Below are 16,178 nucleotides of genomic sequence, written 5' to 3'. Positions count from 1 at the left end.
ACCTCTCTCTCCATGTTTGAAAATTACAAGTAAGCTGTTCACCTCATCATTCAGAAACAACATGCTGTGTGCCCAAATGACAGGGTTGGTTTTTCTAGTTACCTTCTAGTAGTCAATAAAATGTAAGACTGGCATTTTTAACCCTGAAGGCATCATTCTTACATTTAACACCCACTGGAACCCAAAGAAACCCACCAATCACTCAGTAAATGCCAGGCCTTCTCAGAGGAAGGAATCCTCTGTCCTAAGGGAGAAAAAATAGTTAAATATATTACAGTTATTTTCTTGGAAAATTGAAGGAATAGTATGAAAGATGACTCAGTTCATTAGAAAGCAAAAATACTGAGCAACATATATTACCTTTGTTATTAACTTATGTCTCTGATTGTCCATAATATTAAAAAATCATCTATCCTTTAAATGTCACTTACAACAACTTCCCTTTAGCTACTCTGCATTTTATCAGCCCCTCTAAGTCATAAATCATTACAGAAGACATGTTTGCTTTTAAACACAGGCACCTGTTACATAAGCTAAAGAAGTAGATGTAAATCAGAATAAATGTTTTAAGTCATTCACCTTATCTTCAGGAAGCAATTTTTGCCAACATATAACAAAGATTTTAACATTTACTTTTCCCTTGGTGTCATTAGCTAATTGAGTGGAGGTCAAGGATGATAACGGCCATAATTGTACCACTGTGAAATTATTTATTGGACTCTGGCTGTGATTTTCTTCAATTTAGTCACAGGTATAGGCTGCTCAAACAAGAGTGGCTGGCATTCTTCCTACAGTAGTAATTCATGGAAAGTAAAAGGAAGCCATGTTAATTAAAACCTTCCTCAGAATTTTCAAAGACGACATTGAGAAAAACAATCTGAGAGAAGCCATGTAGTGTAGTATATATATATACACATCCATAATTCAGATGATACCAGCAGTTCTTTTCTCAACCTAAGAAAACAGCAGGACCTGGAAAAGGCATGGTATTTCTGGCTCTCTTAGGTTTGCAGATTTGATATCACTTTTCAAAATTTTCAAAGTTAACAACTGTGCTTCCATGTATCCAACATTTATTTTTAAATACAAGTGTCCTATGTGCCATGGATCTGGGTATAAATATTAGCTACAAAAAGAGGAGCAAGGGTTTCTTAATTTCATAAAGAAAATTTAGTTCTTTAAAATACCAAGGTGTTTTAGCAAATAATTTTCTAAAATTTTCTGTCCTACAAATGTGCTAAAAGGGGGTGATTTCCAAACACCTTGGTATTTTTTCTCTTTACCACCCACTATGATCTCCCTGGACTGCAAGAAAATTTATTTTAATTGAACCCCAGAATGGACATATTGTCCCCCTACCTCCTTTTACATATACTTGACTTGGAATGTCTTCTGAGCACCATCACTAAGGGAGCAAGAGTAAATGAAACTGTATGTCTGTATTTTCTCATCCTACCAATCCTTTACTGAAATGTCAAAATATAATTGTATATTTTAAGTGATCAAAATTTTCACTTCCCAATCTTGACAGTAATCTTTTAGTTTCAAAACTAAGCACGCTACCATAGTATAAAAATCTGCATGTGTAAAGTAATATGATTTCAGTCATTGCTTTCTGTTAATCTAAAAAGCACTCTGTAGTCATTTATTCTGTACCATAATTGAGAGCTTACTTGCCAAAAATCTAATGGATTTTTTATTCATTTTAGATTACCCTGGCAAGAATTAGCAGTTTTGATCAGAGGGTTTTAAATGAGTTCTTTCAAAAGAAACTATGTAAAATCTGGCAAACAGAGTGCAAAGGTAACAAATATTGAGAATAATTTGGGGGGAGGATTTAGGTCATCTCAAATGAGCATAATTAACAAGCTGTATCTAGTAAGTCAAATACATTAGAAAATGCCTACGACAAGTTTTGAAATGGTTATATAAAATCGACTTTTGATTTAATAGGTAAATGGGTCGCTACTGACAAAGAACTTTAGTGCAATATAATATACTGGCTGCATGGCATGGAAGCTTGAAGCTATTATGTACCCCAGAAAAGGCCATGGTCTTTTAATCCATCCTGTGGGTGCAGACCTTTTGTGAGTGGGACCTTTTGATAAGGTTATTTCAGTTGAGGCTTGCCCCAGTGTTGGTCTTAATCCTCTTACTGCAGTCCTTCATAAGAGGATAAAACACATAGAGATGAAATTGAGAGAAGCTCACAGAAAAAGAGCTACAGAGGGAAGCTGAGATACAAGGACATGCCCACAGAAGCGAAGAGACGAAGCCACTGAAGCCAGAAGCTGGAAGCAGTGAAACCTGGGAGGGAAGGACCAGCAGATGTTGCTGTGCCTGGCCATGTGACAAAGGAGCCCAAGCTCACCAGTAACCAGTCTTCAGAGAAGGTATCATCCTGTTGATGCCTTAATTTGGACATTTTCACAGCTTTATAATTGTAAGCGTGTAAGCTAATAAATCCCCACTGTTAAAAGCCAGTCCATTTCTGGTATATAGCATTCCAGCAGCCTTAGTGAACTAGAACACATGGCAAATTCTTTCAGGCAAACATTTCCCATCACAAATATATATTTTTCATAGCGGTATTAAACAAACACCTCCCTAGATTGTTCCTGAGTAATTTTTGAGATGTTTATACAATTGACCATAAACTGTTACAAATTTAAATAGAAATGGAATCTCCATACCATGCTTCTCTTTTTGATATTTAATATATGAACATCTTCATCTGGATATCTTTGATACATTCTGGCAAAATAACACTGGTATGATTCACTTACGTATACTGATAGTTTTGTTTTGTGTTAGGGTTAGAAGGGTATTGTTTTTTTTACAATAATAGATGCTAATAAAAACATATATGAAATATTCACTTCAAATTCAAGAGAATAAAGAACTTAAAGTGCAATAAGAAATGTTGACCAGCAAAGAACCTCTAGAGCACTTCAAGCATCATGACTTAGGGAAACTTTTTTGCATGTACAAATGTGCCTAGTTCTATTTTTTCTCTTAAGTTTTCTGAACACTTTATCAGTAAAGAAATTATCATAGAAACATAAGAGATATTTCAATTATGTTGCTACTATATCACTTTTCAAAAACCATTATTTCTTAAAATTCCGTAACATTCAGGTGTCTCTTATACAACATTAAGAGTCTACTGCTTCATTTAGCCAGAATCAAAGAGTTAGTCTTAAATCAATGGTTCGAGTGGAAGAAATATTTAGGTATTTGCATAGTTGCAAGAACTACTTGCAATGCAAACCTTGCTCACATTAAAGGGAGTATCTTATCATAGGTTTTGGGTTTTTTTTGGGGGGGGGGAGGTTTAATTAAAAGGAAAATCTGAAGTCAAAGATAAATATTTACAGACAGTTTAATAAATAGAAATGTTGACATACCCAGTTTCTCCTAAGAGTGGCAAAGAATAGTTTTGGCAATTTCTCAGTTAGTGACTATTTATTTAAGTCACTCTTACTCTTTAATTAATACCAACTATGTCTTTTTTTAAGGTATACACCAGTGAATACATAGTTTTCATGGTAAGTACCTTAATACTTAAGCACTAAAGCATATTATAAAATATTTTATAAAGGTAATAAGTATAAATGCTAAAATTATGTGTAAGCCAGATAATCATTAAGCATGTAACCTTACTGTTGAAGACAATAGCTCTCAGAGTCCAAATGTATTCCTAAACTCAGGGAATCAATAAAAATTAAAGATGAAACCATGATTAGGTCATCTATTCAATGCTCATACAGAACTGTTCCCAAAAGTACATGATTTAATTTTAATTCATCTAGTTTAAAATATCCTCGGTAATAACAATTTCCAATTGCTTTGCTTGGAAGCCTATTAACAGACTAGTTGGTATTGATATAATACTGAAGCTAATTGTACCTTCTAGATTTAGGAAACCAGGCTGCTTTGTAGCAATTCTATAAACCTAATTAGATAATGCAAAGTTAATTTTTTCCTCAAGTTTCAGTGTACCAGTTCTTATACTCAGTGAACTGAATCAGTTCTCCCTATTGGCATGTTTAAATGCTTCTCAGGAGCAACACTTGAAATTGTTAGAAGGCTGGGAGCCCAGAAGGGAACTTATAACGGAACAGAAATGAGAACATTTCTCATTTTGAAATATTCACGATTCTTAGCAAATGAAGCAACTGAAAGTTCCTCCCTCTCCAAAAAGACTTAAGCCCTGCGTAATTGCAGTTCACGTTGCCTCAGTGCTGCTTTTGGGATCACACAGCTGAACCAGAATTAAATAGCAGACCTCATTTTTCTAAGATTATTGAAATGCTGAGCATACAGTTTAGCTATTATTTTTTTCCTTTAAATGCATATCAGCCAAATTAATGTATTAAAAGTTAAATTGCCTGATACACTCAGGATAAAATTTATTTTCCAACTTCAAATATTAAACTGCTTTTCAAGTTACCGGATTTCAGATCAAAAGAATGCAAAAATGCCTAATATGTATTACAATCATACAATATCATAATATTATATATAGTATTTATTACTATATAATATCACCACTACATGATTATGATTATGGCCCAACTTAGAAAATATATACATACGTGTCTACACACACACACACACATACACACAGTAGAGAGGTGCCTAATTAGGCAGAACAGATATAACCAAAAGGAGGTTAGGTTTCTCTTTGACAATCATGGTTCTCTAACAAAACCCTTCCTTTTTCTGTTTGTATTTCTCCCCAAGTGAAGATGATTGTTCACCATCTGAACTTCTTTCTCATCTGAGCCAGTCCTCCTGGGTCATCTTTACTGACAGGCCAATGAAGATGCTATTATAGTCCCTCTTTAGACAGAAGTACTACTGGGTAATATACCAGGCAGGTAACGCTTCCACAGCCATTTGCTGAATCCTTAATTCTGATTGGTTCTTTCCCAAATATTGTAGCACTTGAAATTGTTGATGACCCTGTTCTTTGAGAAATTATTTTTGCCCATGCTTTCTACAGGGATATACTCTCCAAATCATTTACCTTTGCCCATGCCCTCTTTCATAGCTCTCTCTGCAGGGCCTAAAAGAAGACATTCTCCTTAGCATTTTCTCCCTACCCAGGTTTTTCTCCTTCATCCACATTTGCTCCCTTAACATAACAGTCTGCTCCTGGAGCTTCAGCCATCACGTTTCTGCCAATGACTTGCACTCTGTGGATCTAGTTCCAAACTCCATCTACCTGTTAGCCACCTCCACTTGACTGACCTGTGGTCCATAAAATACTATATGCCCCAAATCAAACAACTTTTTGTTGTTGTGCAGTCCTCCCAAATCTCCACTTCCTCTAGACTAGTGCTCCTCAAAGTGTGATCCCTGGACCAGCAGTTAATGCTGCTGGGAAAGTGGGAACTTGTTAGAAGTGCAAATTCTCCACCCCAGCCCAGGTCTACAGAATCAGAAACTGAGCAATCTGTGACCCAGCAACCTGTGGTTTAATACCCTCCAGGAGATTTTCTCATGTCTGCAGATGTTTGAAAGCCTCTGCTTTAGACAGTCCGATTCCTTCTAAAGGCATCAGCATCCTTTCCCCATCCATCCAGTAATGACTCCTCCCACCAGCCACACTGGGTAATTCTACTTCCATAATACCTCTCTCCTCATATCCATCCCCTGGCCCCTCTCCAAGTTCTGGCCTCATTATCTCTCAGAGACAAATCTGTCCTCATGGAAATCTATCGTACACCATGTTTCCAGCTTATTCCTTGTATTGCCCAGCTCTGCCCATTCATGGCATTCAAAGTCTTTCATGATTTAAATTCTATGTATCTTTCTAGCCCACTCCCAATCCAATGTTGCAGCCATGCAGTCCCTAGAATTTGCCACAATCGTTCATGTTTTTGCACACACTCTCCCGCTGCTTGGGATTGTTCATTTGAGAAACACATACTCATCCTTCCAACATGCCCTTTTCTAAAATAAGCTCTCTGACAGCACCCAGATGCTTAAACTAGATGCCCCTGTCTCTGTGATCCCCTAGGACCCAGTGGACTTAGCTGGTAGAGTTGTCTCACCATACTGCAATTGTTTATATGTGCATCTGGCCCAAAAATCCATGTCAAAAGGCTTTCTTACTCATTTTGCTTATCTAGGACCATACATAGCAAGTGAGATGACCATATAATTTATTATCCAACACAGAAAATTTTGAGAGTGAAAGAGGGCACTATTAATAATTGCTATGGGACAATGAATGTAAATTAAAACAAATAATCACCCTAATAATGGAGTGGAAGGCCCACATGATTTGGGCCCTGCCTACATCAGTGAGTTCACCAAGTCCTGCACTCCCTCCAAACTCACTGTGATCCAGCCATACTAGCTTTCTATCTATTTCTCTAACATTGCAGCCTCATTCAGCCTCAGGAGCTTTGCACTTCCTATTCCCTCTACCTGGAATGCTCTTCCCTCAGATTTGGGTAACAGGCTTATGCTCATTCTTTAGACTTCAGCTGAGCCATCACCTTCCCTGATCTTTCCTCCAGCTCAAGTCTCTTTCATGTTAGGTTGCACTGTCTTCACAGCATTTCTCCCTATCTGGAATGATCTTTTTATTTTCTACATATCCCTTACTTTGTATCAGGTCAACACTCTCTACGTGGTATGTTCTTTAATTTTAACAACCACCCTCTAATCCAAGTATGATCTAATCCCTACTTTCGAGATGCCACTGAGGTATACAGAGGTGACCTAATTGCCCGAGGACATCCACTTAGTAAGTGGTAGAGCCAGGATTCAATCCCAGGCCTTCTGACTTGAGAGCTGCACTTTGACCCTACACTACAGCTTTTAACAAGAGAGGCAAACCCCTGCAAGTTAGAAGCGGGGGATATATGGATAATAGAAGGATAATTTTAGATGGAGACAAATGCTATTATTGTTGCTATTATTTACCACTGTGTAATATCTCCAGTGCCTAGAGCAAAGGATGGCACTTAGTAAACAATAAATATCTGAAATACTTCATATGAGAAGTGAATGATTGAATCAAGAGTTGGTGAGTACATGTGTGTCACCACTCCTTTGATTCCACTTCAAAAGCCTCCAAAAGAGAGAAATGTACCTAGTCATTCATACCAATCATGTTGGTAGGAAAGTAGAAGGGTGCAGTCCATCTGGAGGGCAGTGTGGTGGTTCCACAGGAAGCTAACTATGGGGTTACCATATGGTCCTGAAACTCCATTGTTGGGTATATAGTTGGTAGAACTGAGATCAGGGACATGAATGGACATTTGTATACCTGTATTTATGGTGGCAGTATTCACAATTTGCAATGGATGGGGGTGGCCTAAGGGTACATCAACTGATGAACAAAATGGTGAACTGTGGTATACACATACAATGGAATACTGAGTGGTGGCAAGAAGGAATGAAGTGTTGAGGTATGCAACTAGGTAAATGGACCTTGAGGACAGTATGTTGAGCAAAATAGAAATGAAAAGACAAACATTATAACACCTCAATAATATGGACTAACTATAATGGATAAACCCTGAGAATTGAATCCGAGAACATAGGCTATCAGGGAAAGGCATATACTAAAGATTCCTAGATTGTAAGCTCTTACATCAGTTACATCTATTCCTGAGTTGTAATAGTTATTTCTAAATTCTGAGATGCTGAGCTTTTTGTGTACAACCTGGTCAGTCCCTGGCACTATGGGTTTCTGCGTAACACCTGAGTCTCAGAGCCAGAGTTCAGCAGCTATGAATATCAGCATTACCCCATACAGCAAATGTTAAACAGGCTGAAAAAGAGATCAGACTTTAATTACAGGTATGAATGAAATGGACTTGGTTAGGAATAAGGTTAATCAGACTAAAGGGTAAAGGACGATATTGACGGTGTTTTCAAACTTCAAATTCTGTGTGAGACCAAAGGAAAAGGTGTTTATTCAGTGCAAAATCTCTATTTTTCTGTAGCACACTATATAAATTAACATGTATGGTCAAATTATTCAAACACCATAATTACAGAGAACTTTGAATAAGGAGTGAGATCTCGTTGGTTTTTATAGGTTCGTGTGAAGCCCCTATTGGTTCATTGCTTCCTTGGAGATGTGACTCAATCAACTATGGGCCAGACCTTTCACTGGATTATTTCTATGGAGGTGTTGCCCCACCCATTCAGGATGAGTCTTTGTTGGATCACCGGAGTACTTAAAAGAGCCACACAGGAGCAGACCCAGAGCAACTGAGAGTGACATTCTGAAGAGGAGCTGCAGCTAAGAGAGGACAAAAAACCGCAAGAGCAACATTTTGGAGAACGCCATTTCGAAACATAACTCCAGAGCAGACACCACCGTGTGACTTCGCAGCTAACAGGTTTTCTGGACGCCACTGGCCATCCGCCAGTGAAGGTACCCGACTGTTGATGCCTTACCTTGGATACTTTATGGCCTTAAAACCGATACATTACAGAGTAATTTGGGAAGGGAATAAAAATGTATTTGTAAAGCCTCCTTGAGGGACTGGCTTTGAAAAATGTGGAAATATTAAACTTCCTCACCTGGGGAATTACTGATATTCTCACAAGCACTGGGGACTACCAATTTAGAAGGTCAAGCCCTCGATCTTAGGGTTTGCCTTTATGAAGCTTGTTACTGCAAAAGAGAAGCTAAGCCTACCTATAATTGTGCCTAAGAGTCACCCCCAGAAAACCTCTTTTCTTGCTCAAATGTGGTCTCTCTCTAAGTCCACTCAGCAGGTGAACTCACTGCCTCCCCCCAACGTGGGACATGACTCCCAAAGATGTAAATCTCCTGACAACGTGGGACATGACTCCAGGGGATGAGCCTGCACCCGACATATCTGAGTGAGAAAGCCTTCTTGTACCAAAAAGGGGAGGAGAAATGAAACAAAATAAAGTTTCAGTGGCTGAGAGATTTCAAATGGAGTTGAGAGGTCATTCTGTAGATTATTCTCAGGTGTTATACAGATATCCCTTTTTAGTTTTTAGTGTATTGGAATAGCTAGAAGGAAAAACCTGAAACTGTTGAACCCAGTAGCCTTGATTCTTGAAGATAATTGTATAACTATAAAGCTTACATGGTTTGTCTGTACAATTATGAAAACCTTGTGACTCACACTCCCTTTATTCAGTGTATGGACAGATGAGTAGAAAAATGGGAACAAAAATGAAATGAATAATGGGGGGGTGCCAGTTTGGACGTATTATGTCCCCCAAAATGCCATTATCTCTGATGCAATCTTGTGGGGGCAGATCTATTAGTGTTGATTAGGTTGGAACCTATTGGTTCACTGTTTCCTTGGAGATGTGACTCAATCAACTATGGGCCAGACCTTTCATTGGATTATTTCTATGGAGGTGTTGCCCAACCCATTCAGGATAAGTCTTTGTTGGATCACCAGAGTACTTAAAAGAGCCACACAGGCCCAGACTCAGAGCAACTGAGAGTGACATTTTGAAGAGGAGCTGCAACTAAGAGAGGACAAAATACCCCAAGAGCAACATTTTGGAGAACGCCATTTCGAAACCTAACTCCAGAGCAGACACCACCATGTGACTTCGCAGCTAACAGGTTTTCTGGACGCCACTGGCCATCCGCCAGTAAAGGTACCCGATTGTTGATGCCTTACCTTGGATACTTTATGGCCTTCAGACTGGAACTGTGTAACCAAATAAATCCCCCTTTATCAAAGCCAATCCATTTCTGGTATTTTGCATAATGGCAGCATTAGCAAACCAGAACAGAGGGTGGGATGTGGGTACGGGATGTTTTGGTTGCTCTTTTTTACTTTAATTTTTATTCTTATTTTTATTTTTGTGGAGTAATGAAAATGTTCAAAAGTTGATTGTGGTGATGAATGCACAAGTATATATGGTACTGTGAACAACTGATTGTACACTTTAGATGACTGTATGTTGTGTGAATACATCTCAGTAAAATTGAATTAAAAAAATAATAAGGCTATCTAAATGTCCACAGATAAGATACTGCTTAAATAAATTATGGCACATCCATATAAGGGAATGCTCTATAGTCATTAACAATTACGCTCAGTATGATAGCAATATGTATTTATATATATCCACACAGAGTTTTCTATTCCACTATTCACTTAAATGTTAACAGTATTCATCTTTGGTTGATTGAATTTGAGGTTTTACTTTTTCCTTTGACTCTTTTATTTGAATCTTTTTACCAAAATATCTTTTTATAAAGAGTAAAGCTCTTTTTAGACATGCCATGTTTATAATATATATATACATATCTCCTAAATCTTACAAAGACTTCTGTCCACATTGTTAACATATATTCCCTCCTCATTCTTCCCCCACTTCTAATATATATAGACCAACTATAAAATCATGCCTTTTATGGCCTCAAGTTTTGTCCATTATGTACTAAATATTTTTATTTCTTAATTTAACTACTTTTCTCCTTCTGTCAGATTATGTGTTTATTTTTGGGGAATGAGAATTAGAATACAAAATATGAACAAAGACAATTATCTAGGTTGAAGTTAAACAGTTATTTTCCTGCATTCAGTAGCTATTCAAATCTCTCTGTCCAAATCTTTTTTTATAACTCTGAAGTTAGAATTACAAATATTCTGCTTACAAATGGCCCAAGCTCAGAAGTTTCATTTTCATTCACGATGCATTATCTTCTCTCTCCCTCTTTCTTCAATTTACTATCAACTAATCTAATGTGGCAAATACAGAGATCTAAGTTGTATCCCACACCTTATCTCCCATTCCACACTGTTGTCATAAATCATAAAGTAGTGATCTAAATGCAACTGTTGTTCAACGAAGTTCTCACTCTCTCTTTACTAATAATTGTGCATTTCCCAAATGGCTATTGTAAACCTTCTCCACCTACTGGTTTATCTACTAATCAATCTTTATGCTGGCTCTCATGTTGTTTTTATACTGCTACTGAATTAAGAAAGAAGGGAAAACAGGGAGAGAGGAGAACTCAGACCACGTGACTGTTGCATTTTTTTCTTCAAGGAGGATGCTGGCCCTTGAGAGCATGGATTTTACTTCAGGTATTCTCCCATGGGGCCTGACTCAGGGTTGAGGGGGGAAGTAACAGGACCGATGCATGACCTTAGACCACTGGATGGGAAACACTTCCACAGAACTGACAGATACTGTGGAATTCTTAGGAATTCACCCAACAACTGCAAGATCCCTGGACCTATGGGGGAGACATAAATGAATATGTCATACTTCACTCTGACAAAAATTTAAAATGTGCCTCTGTAAGCTCAGCATGGACACAGACTAGGAAGATACTCAATGAGCAGGAAACACGAATCCTGTGCCTCCAAAGGACTTACATGCTAGTGAGTGGCTTACAGCCTTGTTTGGTTTATAGGCACCTGTAAGGAACATGAAAGCTTCTGATTCTCACCCCAGGGAAATGCATATGTACACAAATTTTTGCATTAATTTCAGGAAGTCTGTAAACCCCAGATTTCTTAGACTTGGTAATATGGGATTATTTATTGTTAAGGGTGCAGGGGAAGGTGAGAGGAACTGAGGGAAAAGAAAAAGAAAATAAAAATCAAACCTCAGGCAGGAAAGCTGGGAAACTGAGAGAACAGTGACCACTAAAGACACTACATTTTTGCTACTAAGTGATAGCTCCATTCCGAGTAGTATAAATGGAGCTTCCATCTGAAATGAAATCACATGGTCAAAGGCAAAACTTTGCAGGTTACAACCAAACTTATTGAATAGGGCTGAACTTGACTGAGGGTAATCAATTCAGAGTCACTTAACTTCATTTCAGTGATATTCCTTTCAAACCTGTCTTAACTTGATTAGGAGTGGTTCCAGAATTATTCCTACTGTGAATACCCTGAACCTAAGTGGCATTAATGGCTTGACTAAAGCAGCATTTTCACATGAAGAGAATCATCCATTTACATGCAGTTTCTCACCAGTATGGAATATGTTGTAAGAGAACCGCTGAACCTAAAGATCTTTTGAAATCACCATTGCAGTCAGGGAAATACTACAATTTATTTAAGGGAACTTTCTGCACTTTCCAAGTGAGAACAGAAGGCCTTAAATGCTGATCTTAAAATATCAAGAGGACAAAGACTAAAAAAACAAGCCTTCTCATAATCATGAAATAGAGCATAAGGATGTGTAAGTTTTCTCTTCAGAACGTCCAATAACATAATAAATAATCTATCATCCTGGGCCTCCTTCACACCTTCTCCTTCAATCCACATCCAATCACCAAATCCTGATGCCTTGCATCTTTAATCATTCGAATCACTATTTTTCTCCATCTCTACTGTAATCTCGCCAAACCAGGTAACATCATGTCTCACCTGAACTATTATAACAACCTCCAACAGGACACCTACTATCTGCTCTTGCTGTAGGTCAATTTGTACTTTCTGCAACCAAAGTGATCTTTTCAAAACACAAATCTAACCACGTCTCTCTCCTACTTAAAATCCTTCAGTGGCTTCTGACTGTTCTTAAGACCTAACCCTTAGCATGGTCTATAAGAGCCATAGTTAACCTTTGCAGCCTAATCTCCACTACTCCCCTTTCTTCATGCTCCATCTAAATTAGTCTTCTTCCATTTTCTCAGCTCACCATGCTATCTGTCTCTTGCCTCAGGACCTTGCACACACTGCTCTGTCTTGGGAGTGCCCCCCCACACACACACACACTGATCAACAACTATTCTTTTTCAGATCTTCAGCTATCAACTCAAAAGTCAATTTCTCAGGTAATGCTTTTAGGGCCAAGCTCCTCCATTTCCTTGCCCTCTATTGTCTTCCTTCATAGCATGTAGCACAATTTTTATTTGTGGAGTCTTGATTAACATGTGTCTTTCTCAGTGGACTGCAAGATTCATGAAGTTAGGGGCAAGGAATGTTTCCTTAGCTAGCCCTGAGCCTGGTACATAGTAGACACTCAAAAATGTTTGTCAAATAAATCGGTGAAAAATCACATAACGGAGAATACAGTTGGAATAAGGTCATTTTTCACATCACTCACCTCAGAGAAAGGGTAAGAGGCCCCGAGCTGGGAGAAACATAAGGATGGTGTTTCTCTTGTCATGACCGTGGGTCATACTCTTTGCAATAGTGCCCTCCAAGGGTGGGCAGGTCAAAAGGTAAGATAAAGTCCAGGTGAGGATGGACTAAATTGTAACAGACTTTACAATTAGCACAAGGTAGAGCCACAGAGTACAAGCTTGCTGGAGTAGAGGCAGAACCTATATTGGTAAATTGGATTGTTTCAGCCTCTTTTAGGTCATTTAAAGGAATCCAAAGAAGTCCATGTGTGATCAGCATTAAAGAAGGAACAGGGCAGAGATGGCTGCAGTCATAATCAAAGTAAAAGAACCAGAACGTGAAGGGGAAACTCAGGAGTCAGAATCAATAATTTGGTCAGAATCTTCCCCAAAGGAAGATAACAGTACTGCATCTCAGTTACTCGTAGGATCATTTTAATTAATGGGCAGCCAATAGTTCCTTATTTATGCTCTTGTGATTTATAAGTTATATCTTAAATCGCTTAAATTATCATTTGCCTGGAAAGTTACTAAAAAGGTTTCGCTTTCCTGATTCACAAGCATTCTTTTTAATGTTAATTATGTTTGAAAGTCTTAAGTTAGCTTCTGTCTTTGGCAAATGATGCAAATTACACCGGATGAACTGACAAACTTTATCAAACAAGGTAGATCAAAAATCAAGCTATCACCACCTTATACAGTTATTAAATGGGCACGGTGGCTTAGTACTTGTCTACATCAGCACTACTAAAATTATATTTCAAGAGTTGGGAATTGGAGATATTCCCCCACATCTTGAAAGACACCATTTGAACTGCAGGACATACTGAACATGGCTAGTTTTGTCCTTTTTTCCTCAATTTCTCCTCTAGAAAATGGAGTTTTAACCTTTCTGTCTCTATGTAAAAGGTTGTTTGATGACATCACAAATATTCTCAAACAATTGCAATATTCAGTCATCCTTTGTCAACAAATCATTTGGAAAGCAAAATCTTATAAAAAGGTCACCACCACTCCAGAACAGAGAAGTAGAAAACCACAAACACACTGAAAAGGAAAACTTGGTACTTTTTATTATCATTAACTTAGATGACTTAATGTCCCATCCACTCCAGATATTATAAAGGGATTCCACTGCAGTAAAGACTTCAAATACTTAAAGTAAGTCCAATCTTAAGATACAGGCAAAAACTGAAAAGGGGATCTCCTTCTGGGATTCTTACTCTCGAGAAAGGATGCCACAAGCCTTCTCAACCTAACTTCCTAATACTAACTTTTCAGAAGGAAAGTTATAAAAGAGATCACAGATAGAATGTAGATAATATTTGCAGAAGACACCACAACAGAACGCTCATCTCCCCCATGTCCCTCAACCTATTGTGGTCCTGAACTCACGCCCTCCCCCACCCTACGGACAGCTGCCCAGGGGGACACCCCAAGCTTGGAGGACTGGCAAAGGGGATCCGCAGTGGTTCATTCTTAGTGGAAGCAGATCAGGCTGGGGGGCGCGGCCGATCAGGGGCCGCTCGGTCGCGCCGCCGACCTGATGGGTCAGCGAAGCCGCAGTCTCCGTGGCCCCTTCCCGGCGCAGCTGACGGTTAACTAATGTTCAGAGGCGCCCGACTAAACCCTCAAAAGCAAGGGAGTGTCAAAGCTAATACTGGAGCCTTGGGCGATAGACAAATGCGTCCCTGAGGAGCCACCGGGAGCTCCGCGCCGGGCATCCCCCGGCGTCTGGCTTAGCGAGCAGGCAGCCACCGCGGGGCGCCGGCGCAAGTTAGTTTTCCGGCCGGAGCGGCCCTGCCGCAGCCGGGGGAAGACGAACTGGCTCCACGACCCCCGGACCACTCCGGCCTCAGGAGGCTAGCGGGCTACACCAAGCGCCGTCCCCGGGAGGAAAGGAGACGAGCGGGCGGGGGCATCGGCCGCTCCCCGGACCAACCGCCCCTCCTCGTCAAGGGCGGTGAGAGGAAGGGCCAGTCCAGGGCGAGGCCTCAGCAGCTCATCCCACCCATCTCCCGGCCACGGGAGTTGAGGAGAGGCGGCGCTCTCCGTAAGAGCTGGAGGCGGGGCGCCATCGCCGTCCCACTTCCCGGCGGGCGCCCGGGCTGGGGGAGAACCCCGGCTGCGAGCACCCCGGGCGGGCAGCGGCGGGAGGAAAGGCTGGACCGAGGGGCCTGGCCCATTGGACCCGCGGCAGCGGAAGCGGCATCTCGCCTCCTTCAGGCCTGCACGCGCCACAGGCCGCAACCTGGACCAATCCCGCGTCCCCCGCCTGCGGCCGTGGCGGACCCAGGACGAAAGAGTCGGGCGCTGGGCGGTCGCGGCTCCCGGCCCCCGCTCTCCTCCTTCTCCGCCTGGCAGTTCTGACACAGAGTGTGGCCGCCCTAATCGCCGCCGCAGCGCTGGTGTAGGCGGCAGAGTCCCGGGCGGGGAAGCGCGGGAGGAAGGGGCGGCGAGGGGGCGGGCCAGCGACGGGGAACCGGGTGTGCGCGGGGCTCGGCGCCCCCGACCGGCTCGCGCTGCGTCTGCACCACCTGCGGAGCTGCGGCGCCAACGCCGCTCCTCGACCCCGCCGCCGCCCCTGCTCCCGCCACACACGCGCGCGCAAACAAAACAAGTTGCAGGTTGCCCCCGCCGGAGGGGGGCCGGGCGGGTCACTCACCCTCATCCTGCTCGGCGAGCTCGGGTCGTCCGGCCGCGGGGAGAGGGAAGACCAGAGGACCACTAGCCCCAGGAAGCTTCCCACCACCAGCAAACTGCGTAAGATGAACCCAATCTTCAGCCTCATCTTCCTCCGGCGGCGAGAGACACACAGCCCGGCGCAGCCGCCGCCACAGCTCTCCCCTCCCTCTTTCCCCCTCCTCCGGCTCTCCTCCTCCTCCTCCCCCCACCCTGCAGCTTCGGCTGCCGCCCTCTCTGCTGCCTGCCCTTTCCAGCTCCAGATCCGGAACTCCCCTCGGCTCTACCTTCCCCTGGCTCTTCCCTCCGCCCCTCCCCGGGGCCGACCGGCCGGCTGGGACCGCGCTCGGCCGCCGCGGCCCCTTCCGCTGCGGCGGCCTCCGCAGAGCTCCGACCGACCCCAACTGCCTGGCTCTTCCAAGCTTCCTTT

The 16,178-nt window shown here is 41.6% G+C and overlaps 1 protein-coding gene across 1 annotated transcript in view; it reads right to left on the bottom strand.

Moving 5' to 3' along the window:
* GALNT7 (polypeptide N-acetylgalactosaminyltransferase 7) overlaps positions 1 to 15,949 on the bottom strand; it is a 155,034-nt gene extending 139,085 nt beyond the window's left edge. Inside the window, 1 exon segment of the mRNA XM_037831018.1 lies at positions 15,732 to 15,949. Coding sequence (XP_037686946.1) covers positions 15,732 to 15,857 — 126 coding nt within the window. The 5' untranslated portion in view covers positions 15,858 to 15,949.
* Between the last annotated feature and the right edge of the window lie 229 nt (positions 15,950 to 16,178).

The sequence above is a fragment of the Choloepus didactylus genome, chromosome 3 (genome assembly GCF_015220235.1).
Source record: "Choloepus didactylus isolate mChoDid1 chromosome 3, mChoDid1.pri, whole genome shotgun sequence".
NCBI classification, from domain to species: Eukaryota; Metazoa; Chordata; class Mammalia; order Pilosa; family Megalonychidae; genus Choloepus; species Choloepus didactylus.
Note: the sequence above shows the minus strand (reverse complement) of the source record. Positions and strands in the feature narration are given on the sequence as shown.